At 36.3% G+C, this 15,203-nt stretch overlaps 1 protein-coding gene across 5 annotated transcripts; it reads right to left on the bottom strand.

Annotated features, from left to right (window-relative positions):
- Positions 1 to 361: 361 nt before the first annotated feature.
- On the bottom strand, positions 362 to 12,788 carry LOC107843455 (serine/threonine-protein kinase ATG1c). Of its 5 annotated transcripts, XM_016687756.2 has the most exons (14): positions 12,260 to 12,785; positions 5,628 to 5,748; positions 5,442 to 5,500; positions 4,194 to 4,258; positions 3,894 to 3,987; positions 3,734 to 3,814; positions 3,499 to 3,607; positions 3,242 to 3,311; positions 2,827 to 3,158; positions 2,531 to 2,686; positions 2,331 to 2,449; positions 1,521 to 1,809; positions 938 to 1,008; positions 362 to 796 (listed from the first exon to the last, which is right to left on the bottom strand). In XM_016687756.2, the coding sequence occupies exons 1-14, from the start codon at positions 12,506 to 12,508 to the stop codon at positions 515 to 517; spliced, it is 2,097 nt and encodes a 698-aa protein (XP_016543242.2). In that variant the 5' UTR covers positions 12,509 to 12,785; the 3' UTR covers positions 362 to 514. The 5 variants fall into 5 exon arrangements, with proteins under 5 accessions (XP_016543242.2, XP_016543241.2, XP_016543245.2 ...); XM_016687755.2 differs by having other exon boundaries at positions 2,331 to 2,686; positions 12,260 to 12,788; XM_016687759.2 differs by lacking the exon at positions 12,260 to 12,785 and adding an exon at positions 11,669 to 12,247 and having other exon boundaries at positions 2,331 to 2,686.
- Between the last annotated feature and the right edge of the window lie 2,415 nt (positions 12,789 to 15,203).

The raw sequence follows: 15,203 nt of genomic DNA on the forward strand, positions 1-15,203 counted from the left end.
ATATTCACGTGTTTTGTTCATATTCCTGCGCAGTAAGAGAAAAATTGTCCCCAAGGAGGAGTCCAACAAAGATCTTGGTTTGATCAAGTTCAACAAAGATCTTGGTTTGATCAAGTTCGGGCCTGATCGAGACGTGTTATAATGTGGAATCAGTGTGAGATTGACGATTACACAAGGTACTCGGAAATCTCTCACTGACATCCTCTTTGATAATGCATATTTGAAGGTTAGATTACAATTACCTATTCCTCACTGACAATATAAAATATTTTTCCTGTCAAATTCTTATCTAGGAATTCAAATTCTTGAAAATTTGAAGAAAAGGGTTACTTTAAATTACAGTAATAGCTTTCAAACAATATAAAAGAACTTTTCACTTGCTTTTAAAATTAGTAAAAAAATAACTGTACATATAAAGAACTTTACATAGTAAGTTGTGATATGTTAACTTGTCATAAACTGTACATATAAAGAACTTTACAAGTAGTGATATGTTTCCTATGTTACATCGTCATTACATATTAACAGATTTCTCTTCACTTCTGTTTTTAACGTCTTCACGGGGATCTGGGCGATCCTCACACTTGAGCAGAGTCATGATCTGAGACATTGAAACACTTTGCCTTTTTTTGAGAACATCAATGTAATTTCCAAGCCGACAGCAATCAGTGTTTGTCAGTACGAATGGAGGATTTACAATGAGAGATGTTGCTTCCACTAGAAGAAAGGCTAACAGGCGCACTGCTTTTGAATATAACACAACTGCAGTTTTAGTCCGACCCATGTACTCGTCAACCTGCCACATATTTCAGTATCCAGTAAATCATTTTAATTGAATCTACAGAGATTTGAAGTTCTTTTACACCTTCCTAATGTTATTATAAGGCGACAATTGCATATGCAAATAAGCTACTAACAAGATAAAATAAATACTTACGGCCCCCTTTCTGCCGAGTTCTAGTGCAGATTGGAATATCATCTCCATTGCATCTGGCACCTCTGCATTTCCTAGAAACAAGCAACAGACGGACATAAATGTCATCATTTTTATTTGCCACAGCCCAAAAACGTAGGCCTATAAGTCATTTTCAAGCAAAAACCTTAAAACATTACCACAACTAGGAAGGCCTAATGTAAGACTAGCTAAAGAGAACATTTGATGCACACAAACATCATACAATAAGCAGCTACAGAAGAGTTAGTAAAATTCTATATCTCTAGATCCTCTTCAGAAACCATCAAGATTGCTAGCTTTTTTTTTAATTAACAATTGATTAAAGCTAAGCTATGTATATAAGAGCTAGTTATCAACCTACTAGAAGAGCGAAGAAATAAATCTAAGGACACGCCAAAAGCACAGTAACCGGGAATAGCGTCACATATAAAGCACAAGGAGGTCAAATAGAACAGGGAGGCACACAACACAAGTCTCAATACTTTTTAACAAGGCTACAAGTTTCAGTACTTATTCATACCAGGTACTTTGGTACTATTTTCTTTCAGGAAGTTCAAATATTTACCAGGCTCTATATGTTTGGCAATTTCCTCTCCCTTCCCAACTTCATTCAGAAATGCTCTTTGAATATGAGATAACACATTTTCTAGCCCCAACGTGTTGTAAGTGTCCTCTTTAATTTTGGGACTAACTCGAATGTCCCTTAAAATCTCCGTCAATTTGGTAATTTCTTGGTTTGGACTTCCCTCAATTGCTGATGCTGCTTGCATATGACAAATATGCAATGCTTGCTTCCATATTGCAAGTATGACAAGCTCAATTGAAAATGCTTCCAGATGCTTGCCTGTGGCAATCTATAAACAGAACAGAGAAGTATCAGTGAGAGAATATCAGTACTGATCCAATAATAGCTTAATCTGCCAAAACAAAAGGAATCACTAGTGAGGCAGAACTTTCTAAAAGCCATCACGATTTCTAGCGAACACTGAACAGAAGAATGCATACAGTAATGCCAAAAAAGTTTCTATACAGGCAGAGAAAGATACAAAGATATTACCAGCATTCGAACATCTAGCACCACCTGATATTAACAAGGTTGGTGCATATTCAAGAGATATCTACCTGATCGCTATAGTTGTAAAGGAACAAGGAGTTTTCACTCAGAGCTAAAATTTTGACCAGAAGACTTGATTAACCCAATGAATCCAATGCAGAAATCACAGCTCTTTATTTTCATTTTCTTCTTTTTTCTCTAACGCTCTCAGAAATCTGAAAAGGCATGTTTTATAGAACTGGCTGGATAATAATGAGCCTACCATATTCAGATATAGGATTTCTAACATTTTTAAGGGAAAATGATTCCAACATGAATTACCTTCTCATTTACCAGCTCTGTGATAGCAGAAGCAGAATGTTGCAGTGACTCAATTCTAGTTATGCCAGCAGTTGGCTTCTCCGGAGGGTCTACAATATCTGTGGATCCTTGTGAAGCTCCTGGAGAAGAAAAGGGACTTTCCAACCTTAATACAGGACCTATGCTATTAGTTGCAGGACCAACAATAAGCACCGGCTCACCTAGTTTAGGGTCTATGTTCCCAGAGGCTTGCAGGGAACGGCTTGATCTAAATGGTGTATTGCTAATACTAGAAGCACCTGCTGCAGAAAATGAGTCCATGAGGGACCCAGATACAAGGACATATTCCCGCTCAATCAACTCGAATGAATCTGCCACTGTTGGATCAAACAATCAGGTGAGTGCCAAATCAGCAAATTCAAATTTGACCAAACTAATTATAAGATAAGCAAAAGGAAAATTTTCATTTCAAATACGTAGACCAAAAGAAAATTGGGAATACTATTGCAAAGAGTACCTCTTGGACATAGTCTATGGTCCACTGAACTAGATTCCTTCAGCTTGCCTTCTGAAGGTCGGTGTTGGCCAGGACTAGAACCAATAACATCTGGTTTGTGTGTGATGTTGCTACAATTCAAAGGAGGACCGGTTTTGTTAGAAAAACTTGCAACGTCTTTCCTATAATCTTTTGCATCGTGTCTCTGTGATATCTCAGCAAAATCAGGACTGCTGGAATCATCATCTGGCAATGGTAAGCCATCTTCTTGAATAGTTTCATCGATGCTTCGTACAGGATTGCGTTCCTCTGTCAGAGAAAACCCATCTATCACCCTTTGAGATCTCTGATTCCTGTGTACCATGTCCAAAACGTAAAGTCTGTGCCATGAGACGTGTATGTCATACCAAGTACTTTAATTCATCTACTATCTTACCAAAACTCATCTGGCTGCTTCTGTGCAAGAAATGGGTGGTTAAAGAACTCTTCAAATGTCAACCGCTCCACTGTGTGTTCAGATATGCAGGAATTTAGAACTTTTCACGAGAAAATGCCATGAAATGGTTACTCTGGCTGTAAATCTTACGGTCTTCTCAATGTGAAAGCATATAGAAAACTACGACCCAAGTACTGAGTCTTAGTGTCAATGAGGGATTTTAAATTGTTAAAATCTACAGAACATAAATGAGGTACCTGGATTACAGCGCAATAACTTTTGACACAAATCTATGCACTGAGGACTTAAATTCTTGGCATCTAAAGGAAACTGCAATTTAGTGGACTTCACTATGTTTTGGAGCAACTACAGGAAAAATGAAAAAAAAAAAAAATTAGAGCAGGGATATCAAGCATTTGATTTCACCAGTCAAACTGAACTTGAAACCACGAATAAGGTAAGTTACTATGTACAGCTGAAAAGTTATTAAACCTGTATTTGATTGTTTCCAGTAAATGGCGTTTTGCCAGTTACTAGCTGGAACAGAATAGCACCAACACTCCAGAGATCTGCCTGCATTTTCAGCCAAAAGTTCATAGGAATTTTAAAGAGAACAGCATAAAAACTGGTGAATGTAGAAAGAGAATAACACCTTTGCATCATATTTTTGGAGTTGCATTATTTCAGGAGCCATGTACAATGGCGACCCACATAGAGTTTCTGCAAGCACCCTAGACGGCAAAGACCTGACAAGAGATAACGGTACTTGTGAGTAAACAACTTAGGAGAACCTTTTAACTTTAAGGCTGCAACTCTTAAAACAGTAGGGAAGCTGAAAGAGAAACTGGCAAATGTGTTCTCTAAAAAGAGATGAAATGTTAAATAAAAGACCTTCTCCGGGGGAGGGGGCCACTAGGAGAGTGACATTTCTGACAATGTACTACAACTTTACCTTGCAAACCCAAAATCAGCAATCTTCAAGGTGGAGTTGTCATCAGTTGCGGACAATAGAAGATTCTGTTGGATGAAGGCAAAGGACACAAGTTAATGAGTTGACAATTCCACCAAAATGACAATTCAAATCCTCAGAAGTTACCAGAATAGTTCTCATCTCCAAAAGAAAGAATTACTACCAAAGAGACACTATTCACTCCAAAAAATAAAAACACTCGGCTCCCTTCCCTCATCTAAGAAGTACCAAATTGAAAATAAAAACCATTAAATATTTACATCTGTTTACAGACAGTCATCTCCTTGAGTTTATATGAAGTAACATGGTCAATGAGGATTCACATAGCCGACCCAACTAGTTTGGGACTCCATCTCCTTGAATGCTTTCCTTGTCGTTGTTTTTTAAGTTCTTTTTTTGTTAATGATTAATAATAAGAAACCTACATTAGAGAAATGTAATTAACTATTCAAGAATAATGTAATTGCATGCCTTGGGCACCTGAGTTATGCGAAGTATTTCCAACAATTCAGTTGTTAATCTTTATTCAAATCATTAGTTACTAGAACCTGGTTATCAATATAATAGAGGGCTTCAGAAAGAACAAGGGCTGGTGCTCCTAGTGGGGTCTGGCGGGGGTAAAATGTATGCAGCCCATACCACTACCCCGACGGGGATAGAGAGGCTGTTTCCGATAGACCCCCGGCTCAGGACCAAGGACTGTAGACCAACAGGCAAGCAAAATGATAAAATAACATAGCACCAACATCCACAAAAATAAAGTATAATTAATCAAAAGGCAAGCATTATGTTAAAGTAACAAAGAATCAACATTCACAAACAAGACGTATAGTTAACCCACCAAGGACCCTCCGTCCCCCTAAACCTAGAGCTACCAACCAAGCTACCCTTAACCCTCCTATTTACAGACTACGACTCGACCCCACTCCTTAGCCCTCTAGCTTAATACTCTTCTTCCAAACCTTCCTATCGTTTAGTACATGACTAACCAGTAGTCTCTTCGTAGCCATCATTTTTCTAATAATTATACACAGAAACAAGCTCCAAAGGTAAACATTATACGCATGACTTCAAAATGAGAACTCTTGGGAAGGAACATACGTTTCAGCACCTAAATGCGCCTCCTTAGCCTAAAAACAAGTAATTCATATGTTTAAATTTGTAACTTGGCCTAAGGCAACCACCAAAGCAAACTTAAATTTTGAGCATAACACAGGAAGGAAAGCAAACCTGAGGCTTTAGGTCCCTATGGATTAGATTGTTTTCGCGAAGGATCTTTAGACCTGAAGCTGTGGCATGAATATGAATGTGAATATTAATATGTGGAATTCATCTAGAAAAGAATATTCAGTCTAAAAGTGTATTTAAAAGTGAATACAGGAAAATAGGCAAAGAAAATAGAAGCTTTACACAAACCTAGCTGCTGCATGAAATGTTTGGCAGTTGCTTCTGCGATTCTTCCTTGGCGTCGTTGTATGTACATTGAAAGATCACCTCCTCTGCTGTACTCTAAAATTATATATATTTTTCCCGGCTCCTATAACCCATGCACATAAGGGTTCATTTAGATCAAAAAGCAAAAGAACATACATGAAGGTCGGAAATATATTAATCACCATGAATTACAATATATACCTTTCATATATAGCTCTAAATATGTTGCTCGGACTCTTAAAAAATGTCATCAGGTGCGTGTCGGATCCTTCAAAAGTGGTGCATTTTTGGAGGATCCAAAACAGGTGAATGTTTTTGGAGAGTCCGAGCAACTTACCTCTAATTGTGGTTGATTGATCCGGAGGTAGATTGCACCTAAGTTGCTCAGACTCTCCAAAAATGTTGCCGCACTCATGTTGGATCCTTCAAAAATACACTATTTTTGGAGGATCCGACGCGCACCCGTAAACATTTTTGAAGAGTCCGAGCAACTTAGGATTGCACATTATTAGCCTACAATCTGCTTTAATTGTATTACCATGTATATTATTTACCATGTAAAGCTTTCTTTCTAACCTTATCAGGCGATGATCTCCTTCATTTTCAAAGATATAGAAAATCAAGATTTTTTCCCTTGTTCACATGGTATCAACGCTTAAACATTTTTTCCATCTTTTCCTCTCCTCCGTCTTGTGTGTTTTTGTCTGTATATGGAATGCAAGTTTTATGACTTGAAGCAGGAGGACGAGGTAGTAGTGAGGTTGGATTCCCAGATTGTTTGTAAGAGGAATAGTTTTAAATATCTTGGGTTTATGATTCAGGGGAAGGGAGAGATTGATGAGGATGTCTCCCACCGTATTGGGACAGGATGGATGAAGTGGAGGCTCGCCTCGGGAGTGTTGTGTGATAAGAAGGTGTCGCCCAAGCTTAAAAGCAAATTCTACATTCTACAGAGTGGCAGTTCGTCCGGTCATATTGTATGGAGCAGAGTGTTGGCCAGTCAAGAACTCTCACATTCAAAAAGTGAAGGTGGCGGAAATGTGAATGTTGCGTCGGATGTGGACTTACTAGGGGAGATAAGGTGAGGAATGAGATTATCCGGGAGAAGGTGGGAGTGGCTTCAGTGGAGGACAAAATGCGGGAAGTGAGGCTGAAATGATTGGGGCATGTGATAAGGAGGGGCACGGATGCCCTAGTTCGTAGGTGTGAGAGGCTAGCTTTGGATAATTTCAGGTAGGGTAGAGGTAGGCCGAAGAAATACGGGAGGGAGGTGATTAGCGTGACATGGAGTAGTTACAGCTTACTGAGGACATGACCCTAGATAGGAAGGTATGGAGGACGCGAATTAGGGTAGAAGGCTAGTGCGTGTGGATAAGTCGTAGCCAGTAGTTAGGAAAGCTTGGGTGTAGCTGGGCTGGTAGTCTTAGGGTTGTGTTCATAGGTTGGAGCTGCTAGTTAGGAGAGTTTGGGTGTGGCCGCCTTCGGTTTGTTGGTGTTTGGTATTACTCTGTGGGTGCCTTATTTCTGTTATTCATCTTGCTTCTTGTTGTATTACGACTTTGTTTACTGTCCTTTATCTTGAACTGGGGTCTATCGAAAACAGCCTCTCTACTTCCTCGGAGGTAGTGGTATGGACAGCATACATTTTACCCTCCCCAGACCCCACTATGTGGGAATACACTGGGTTTTTTGTTGTTGTTGTTGTTGTCCATTGGATTCACATCATCAAGGTCCAATTATGAAACTTGATGGAAGTATTTTCGTAATTTTCTCGAGGACAAAGAGCTTTAGATTCATGTTACCTTATTTAAACCAACAACTCCTGACAATTCAGGAGTCATCTCCAAATAGTGTGTGTTTGATGCAAAGGTACATGGATCATGGAGTCCATCAACACCGCCACTGCTCTCAAATATGAGTCATATGTCCTCTACTCGTGCAGTGTGGGAATACCCTCAACGGATCTATCAACATAGTAATGATACACATATTTATCAATTGGAGCAGTCTCTTACAACTCTTTCTTAATAGATCGCTAGCATTCAAATATTTTATTGATGTATCATGCTCATTTGGAAAGAGATGGATAGGATTGATGACACAAGTATACCGATAGATGCGCTAGACACGGTCCTTACCCTGTGATAGAAATCTCATTGTTGTACGTTCCTTGTGAAGTTATGACCTGAGTTTGAACATATCCGGGTCTCTGTTCTCAACCACAACTTAACATCATCGCTCATCAGCGTCCTTGCCGATCTTCTGTCGAAGAGATTCGCTTTGCCTCTCTCTTCCTTCAGAATCCCTCTCTTAGTTCCTTTGCTGCTTATAAAGGGAAATATCGTGACTTGTCTACTGTCGAGTGCTTCAACTATCATGAGAAGGGTCACTATGCTTCTCATTTCCACAACAAAGAGGGCTCGCTCACCTCCAAATTGTTTTGTTAATATTACAAGAACGATGGTCATCTGATAGAAAATTCGTTCAACCATTCCTGCTACCTTTTACCTCTACTGTTGATCCTCCTCCGATGGTTCCTCCTCTTTTATATCTACCGACCTCGTGCATTAACTTATCAAAAGGTCTCCATGCTGCAGGCTTTGTTAAGTCTAAGTTGACTACTCCTTGGCTAAGTTGCGCGGACAATTCACTTTCGATGCCTCACTTATGTCGGATTCTCCAAAAATACACTATATTAGAGAATCCGACATGCACCAATTGACATTTTGAAGAGTCCAAGCAACATAGAGCCTCGATAATAGATTCAGGTAACACTCATCACACACTCATCACATCACTAGTAACTTGACAACCTTTACTTCCTCCCAACCTTTTTCCCTCCCGGGCACTATCAGTGTCGCCAACAGAATGAACCTCTACATTCAAAGTAGTGGCAATGTACAATTTATATTACCCGATTCCCCTCCTATAGTAGTATCTAATGCTCTTTATGACCCCAATATCTGCTAATTTAATTTCATAAATCAGCTTGTTAATCGACATTGCTTAGTTTCTTTTTCACCTAATGGGTGTCTTATTCAAGATATGAGAACGGGGAAGATGATTGTCAAGTCCATAGACAAGAGGAACTCATCACCTTGGATCTGGGCTTGTCCTCAACTCTTACAAGTGCTTTCTTGCTCTGTTTCTTAAGATATCGACTCAGACAATACTCTTTGAAAACTGTGCATAAGCGTTTGGGACATCGTCATACTTAGAATCTCAAATTTTTGTTTTCCTTTGGAGATTTGGTGTCTATGGTAAATCTTAAAATAAATTTACTATTGATTGTGAACCATGTCTCTTGCAAAATCACATTTGTTGCTATTTAATAAAAATATTCTATCATATCACCTCTCTATTTGAACTTATTCACTATGATGTTTGGGATCCTGCGAGCTCCAAGTTGCTCTTTGGCATTTCTTATTATGTTATATTTGTGGATGATGTATCTCATTCGTCATGTTGACTACTTGCAGTGTGGTGGTTCATTGTTGCACCCATACCCATGTATTGCGACAACAAAAGTGTTGTAAAGTCATGTAAAGATTGCCACCAATCCTGTTTCTCATGAACCAAACATACTTGATTGACGGTCACTTTACTAGGGAAAAAATTGATGACGATCATGTTTCTCTTCCGCGCGTTGCCTCTAGAGATGAACTGCAATTTTTTTCACCAAGTCTAAGAAAGAAACGACATGAGTTCTTCATCGGTAAATTAATGATTGACCACCATCACTTTGGGTGGGGGGAAGGGGAGGTGTTAATCACCATCAATTACAATCTATATCTTCCATATATAGCTCTAATTATGGTTGATTGATTAGGAGGTAGAGTGTTTTTTTTTTTTTTTACAAAGGTTAAGTTGTATTCTTCAGCATTAAGGATATGTTGGCTAACTCCAAAAGTTCAAGCTATTTCCATAATTACATAGAGCCTAGCAAATCTACTAGTTGTTCTACTTTTTCTATACCTTCTTCTTTACCCCCAAAAAAACGAAGTGTTACAACCTTCTGAATAGAGTTAGTAATATCCTCAAAACATCTAAGGTTTCTTTCTCTCCAAATAGCCCACCAACGCAGGCAGGAACTATTGACCACCGTCTTTTTTGGGTCTTGCTCACCTCTTCTCATCCAGCAGCTTAAGAGATCAGTAGTGTGTTCAGGCATCACTCGGGGCTCTTGAGAAATGTTGAGAACCATGTACCACACCTGAGTAGTAATTTTGCAGTGACGAAAAAGGTGGTTGTTGGCTTCCTTCTTCTCATGACAAAAAAAACACCTGGAAACAATTTGGAAGCCTCTTTTCTTGAGTTTTTCCTGAGTGAGACATGCCCTTCCAGGAACCAGCCAAGTGAAGCATTTCACCTTGGTTGGAATGTTGCACTTCCATATTTGCTTCCATGGACCTGGAATTCCCCCTGAGTGAGACATAATCTCTCTCTTATAAAGTCTACCCCCAGAAAACATACCATCAAAGTCATGTTTCCATCTTATACCATTTGCTTCTGTAGTAAGGCCTGCGAACTCACCCCCGTCTAAGTTGAAGTTCAGCAAATCCATCTACTTCCCAATCATTTAGATATCTCCAAAATGTGAGATTCCATCCCGAGGGAACAAAATCTCAGTAATTTTGGCATCAGGGTTGGCACAGAAGGAAAAGAGATCTGGAGGGCTGACTTTAGACACTCCAGGCCAATCCACGTCCTTCCAAAACAATATTTTGGTGCCCTCTCCCACTTTAAATTCCATATTCTCCTTCAGTCCAAGAATCTGCTTTAATTGTATTTATCATGTATGGCATTTATCATGTATAGCTTTCTTTGTAACCTTATAAGAAGATGATCTTCATTTTCAAGTTAAAGAAAATCATGGCTTTTCCCTTTTTCATAGGAGAACATTTTGTTTCTCCTTTGTAATTATAAAAAGTTTGGCACATAGTGCAACTTCAAAGAGAAAATACACAGTGCCAAATTTACAGTGAACTCTAGAAAGTATGTAATATCCATCCATAGCTATTGACAAGTGCTGAATTTTTTTTCATCATCTAGATTTTAAAAAGAAAAAAGAGCACGACATGTTCCCATTAAACTTCAAGAAGGAAAAGCTACTCTTAACACTGGGAGTTAAATCCTATGTTGCGCAGAATCTTCACTTTCGATGCCGCACCCGTGTCGGATTCTCCAACAATACACTGCTTTTGGAGAATCCGACATGCACCACATTTTTGAAGAGTCCGAGCAACATAGGTTAAATCTCCCTAAAACCATGTTAGACCCTCCTCATAATCACACATTACTACTAGCCTCTTTGGCCAAGTTTCTAGGAAGTCAAAAGTGCTCATCTTTTTCAAAAGAAAATGTTTATTTCAGAGTGTTGAGTTATTGAGCCAAACTTCTAGGAAAACAGTAAGTGTTTTTGACTAATAGCATAAACCATTTTTCATAAGCTATAAAAAGTTTTAAAAATCTCACAAGTAACCTTTGGAACCTTGGCAAGCACAAATTACTATGCTAATATTGGCAAAAGTATTTTTCAATTCAGTTAACGAAATTCGAAAACACATTCATAATAAGTAGATTTTGAAAATTTGACCAAATACATTACTTCCTCTGTTTCATAATAAGTGGTATTTTTAGCTTTTCATTTTTGTTCCAAAAAAGTGGTGTTTTACCTATTCAAGAAGGTATTAATTTTTTTTCTTCCAAACTAAATCCCTATTTAAATTAGTGGATTTTTAAATAACCAAGAAACTATATTGAATAGGTACTATTTGAGTGAGTAATTAATATCACTTTCGCCACCACAGTTTGTAACAACAAATACAATTTTGTATACAAATATTTCTCTGTCTACCCGATACTTTATGGCCTAATTGATTTCATGTTCCTGTGAAATATATACATGAACTATTTCGAGATTATAACTAGAACCACCCTTTTTCTGGATCCAGCTCACATCAGTAACCTGACCCCTGCCACATAATAGGCAATTTTAGACAAATTTCTTTTGAAGTAGATACCTGAATACCAAGTATAGCTCATACCAATCTATCTTCCAGGGCATATGACATTCTCACAATCTAGAGTGTTAATTTACCTACTAAAACCGGCATCACAATTCCATTTTTGTCTAATAGTCTGTTTGGTCAAGACTAGTTTTTCTACAAAATTGCTTGTTTTAGAAAGTGAGTAATTTGGGCAAGCTTTTGGGAGTAGCAGAAGTTGTTTTTCAAAAGCTCAAAAACAGTAGTTTTTCCCTAAAAGCACTTTGGAGAAAAATATAATTTTTCCCTAAAAGACTTAGGAGAAAAACACTTAAAAACCATAAAAACTTGGTCACTCATTAATTGTTGCTTAAAAGTATTTTTAAAATTTATTAGTCAAACACAAATGGCTTCTCACCAAAAGGACAGAACACTTTCCAAAATAAGTGAATTTTAAAAATTTGGCCAATCACGCTATAAATGCAGAGTAAATGAGCTTCTAAATGCAATATTTCATTAGTTACTTTTTTGTAGCGTTGGCTTGTCACATGAGTATAAAATCATTATTCTAAAACTTTTTCAACTAAATATACACTAAAATCGAAATTGAATTTAGCAGAGTTTAACCTCAATCATGTCATGCAAACGAATAATATTAGGATGAGTAATCCTCTGTAGAATAACAATTTCTGATTTCAGATTCTCTTTGAGTTTATCATTCAGCCTCGCAGTACTAATCTCCTTGATCGCCACTTCCGTACCGTCATCACAATGACACGCTAACCACACCGTCGAAAAAGACCCCACGCCGATTTGCCTCTCCACCACATAATCACCTATCGCAAATCCCCCGTCTCTTCTCGCCGATTGGTCCATAAACAAACCCTAACAATTTGTACTAGTCAATTTTTTTTATATTCAAAATTGTGCTTACTGTAGAATGCGGCGGATTTGAAGTTTTTTATATGGGAATATTGATATCGAGATGAGTAAAATTTGGATTATTAGGGAGGAAAAAGGTGGTGACGGTGACTGATTCTTAAAGGTAATGAGAGAGATTGTAGTAGTAGTAAGAGAGAGAGCAATGGCATTCGTCTTCTACTTATATAGAGAGTGCTTGTGTTTGTGTTGGACTTGGAAGTTTTGATGTTTGTGTGCCGTGTCATTATGGCAGGGTGGTCGGTTAACTAATATTTTTGCACTTCAGCTTAATTAATTATTTATTTCTCTAAAATAAATTATTTATTTTTAATAAGTCGTTGTGAGGTATAAGGAATAAATAGTTTAAAATAAAATAAAAAATTATTTATTTTCATGATTGGTGTGAGATATTAGTTACTAGCAGAATTATTTATTTCATAATTTACATCATAATGATGGATAAATTATTCCTCATGTCCCATATACATGCTAGAATAACTCATCCCAAAATTACTTATCTTGGATAACTTTTTCGCAACCAAATGAGTGATATTTAGTGTTTTCATTTTGTTCTTAAATAAATAGTAGTTGTTTTAAAAAATCGAGAAGACATATTAATTATGTTTTTAATTTTATCATTTTTTTAAATAAAGAAAGTTTTACGTAATGAAGAAATTAATAAAGAATTATATTTTTTTCAAAGATACTTATTATAGATAGGTTAGGAACAGCATTCTTTATTTTCTAGGAATTAATAATTTCGTAAGGGGTACGTCTAAGTTAAAATAATCATTTATTTAGAAACTGAGGAGTAGTGGTGTCCAGGCTATCCCCAAGATATGTTTACCTCTCCCACCGACAATAGGCGTCAGATAACTCTATCCATTAAAGCTAGCACAGATAAGAAGAAATAATCTTATATTTTTATTTTTATTAGAATTTGAATATAAAAAATCATGATTTTCAATCTACTTTATCATTACACCATATTCTTTTTGGATGCTCATTTATATAATTTTCCTTTTTTTTTCTTTCGGGGTCCATTATTTATGTGTTTCTGCAGATGGTAAACTCATAAATAAGAGGATTTTGAATGTGAAATGGCGCCATTTTTTAATTTAGCAATTGTCGCCTCATTTTGAAATATGATGTATTTATCGATTGATGAAAGAAAATAGTTAAATCAATTATTGACAAAAAAATATCGAATTCTATTTGTGTTAAACCTCAAAGATAGAGAAGAACTACAGAATTGGAGGTTTGGAAGAGAGTGTTTGTCGAATTTAAAAATATATACGCAAATAATCTGATATAAAATTTTGTAACCATCAAGCTGTCATAAAAACCTTAAATTACTTTTCAAACAAAACATACTAAAAAAATTAGCACATCATTTATAGCACAATATAAAAAGCCAAATTAGTGGATGCATATGACAAGTTTCAAATCACCGCTATCTTGAAATTAATTCAAATCACTTATTGAAGAAGTTGCTCATGAAATAAAGTGTAAACTAGAAATAAATTGAACACTAATATAATGACTTTTAAAAAAGAGAGACAGATCTTAGAAAATTGAAAAGGGAAAAAGACGAAGACCCCACATAACAAAGAGATATCCAAAAGAGAAAGAAGCAGATAAAAGATTACGCACAAAAAACTCTAAACCGATGGTTAAAACATGGCCCCCACATGTGACTTTATATATATATATATATATATATATATATAAGAATTTTACAGATATTTATATAAGTATACTATAAATTTTAACTTTAGGTGCCATGACACTCTTACCTTATAACGCAAATTTCTCTCCACATCTAGTTCACTCTTCTTCTTTTTTTGAATTTCTTTTAAGATGGAATGAATACTCTCCTTTTGCTCTATTGACATATTTAGCTAAATCAGAATCAAAATATTTTCAAGAGTCATTAGAATAGGTTGGTTGTTAATATAGTTAAATTGTATGTTCTTGAATTTTAATATATTACTTCTTCTATCATCACTCAATACAAGAAAAAAAAATCAAGTGATTTTTTTTTATTTTCAGGTCACTACAAATTTAGATTGTACCTTCAAAAGAAAAAAAAAGTGCGGTGAAATTGGTGGTACAATTAGAAGTAAGACAACTGACTAGGATTGTAATTTTATGGAAAAAATGTTATGATCTAGGTGATTTATGTTATAGTTTTATATTTTCATCTCATGTTTAGATAATTTATTATATTTAGTTAATTTAATAAAGTCTTTATTTGAATACATTATTGTGTTAACATATGTGTCCTTTACTTATATAGTAGACAATTTTGTGTACGACGTATTTTAACTGATGCATGAAAGATTAAAATTGTCGGTTCTTATAAGTTATAAACTAATGTTCACGGTCAAAGATGAGGTAGGACAAACATCTTGATGATTGTAGCATAAGATTAATTATAATTTGATCTTATTTATGGAGTAGTAATATTCCAACTTCTTGTACTAGTACATTTCATATGTATTGAACGGACCAACTAGAGATGTTTTTTTGTATTCTGAATATTAATAAACAACTAAATGATCTTTCAAATTGGTCAAGACTCTCTAGTTTATGGTCGCTTCTCTATGGTACCAGTTGTTGCTTCATTGAATTTGCTTCACTAATAGGC

This window comes from Capsicum annuum, chromosome 10 (assembly GCF_002878395.1).
Source record: "Capsicum annuum cultivar UCD-10X-F1 chromosome 10, UCD10Xv1.1, whole genome shotgun sequence".
NCBI lineage: Eukaryota > Viridiplantae > Streptophyta > Magnoliopsida > Solanales > Solanaceae > Capsicum > Capsicum annuum.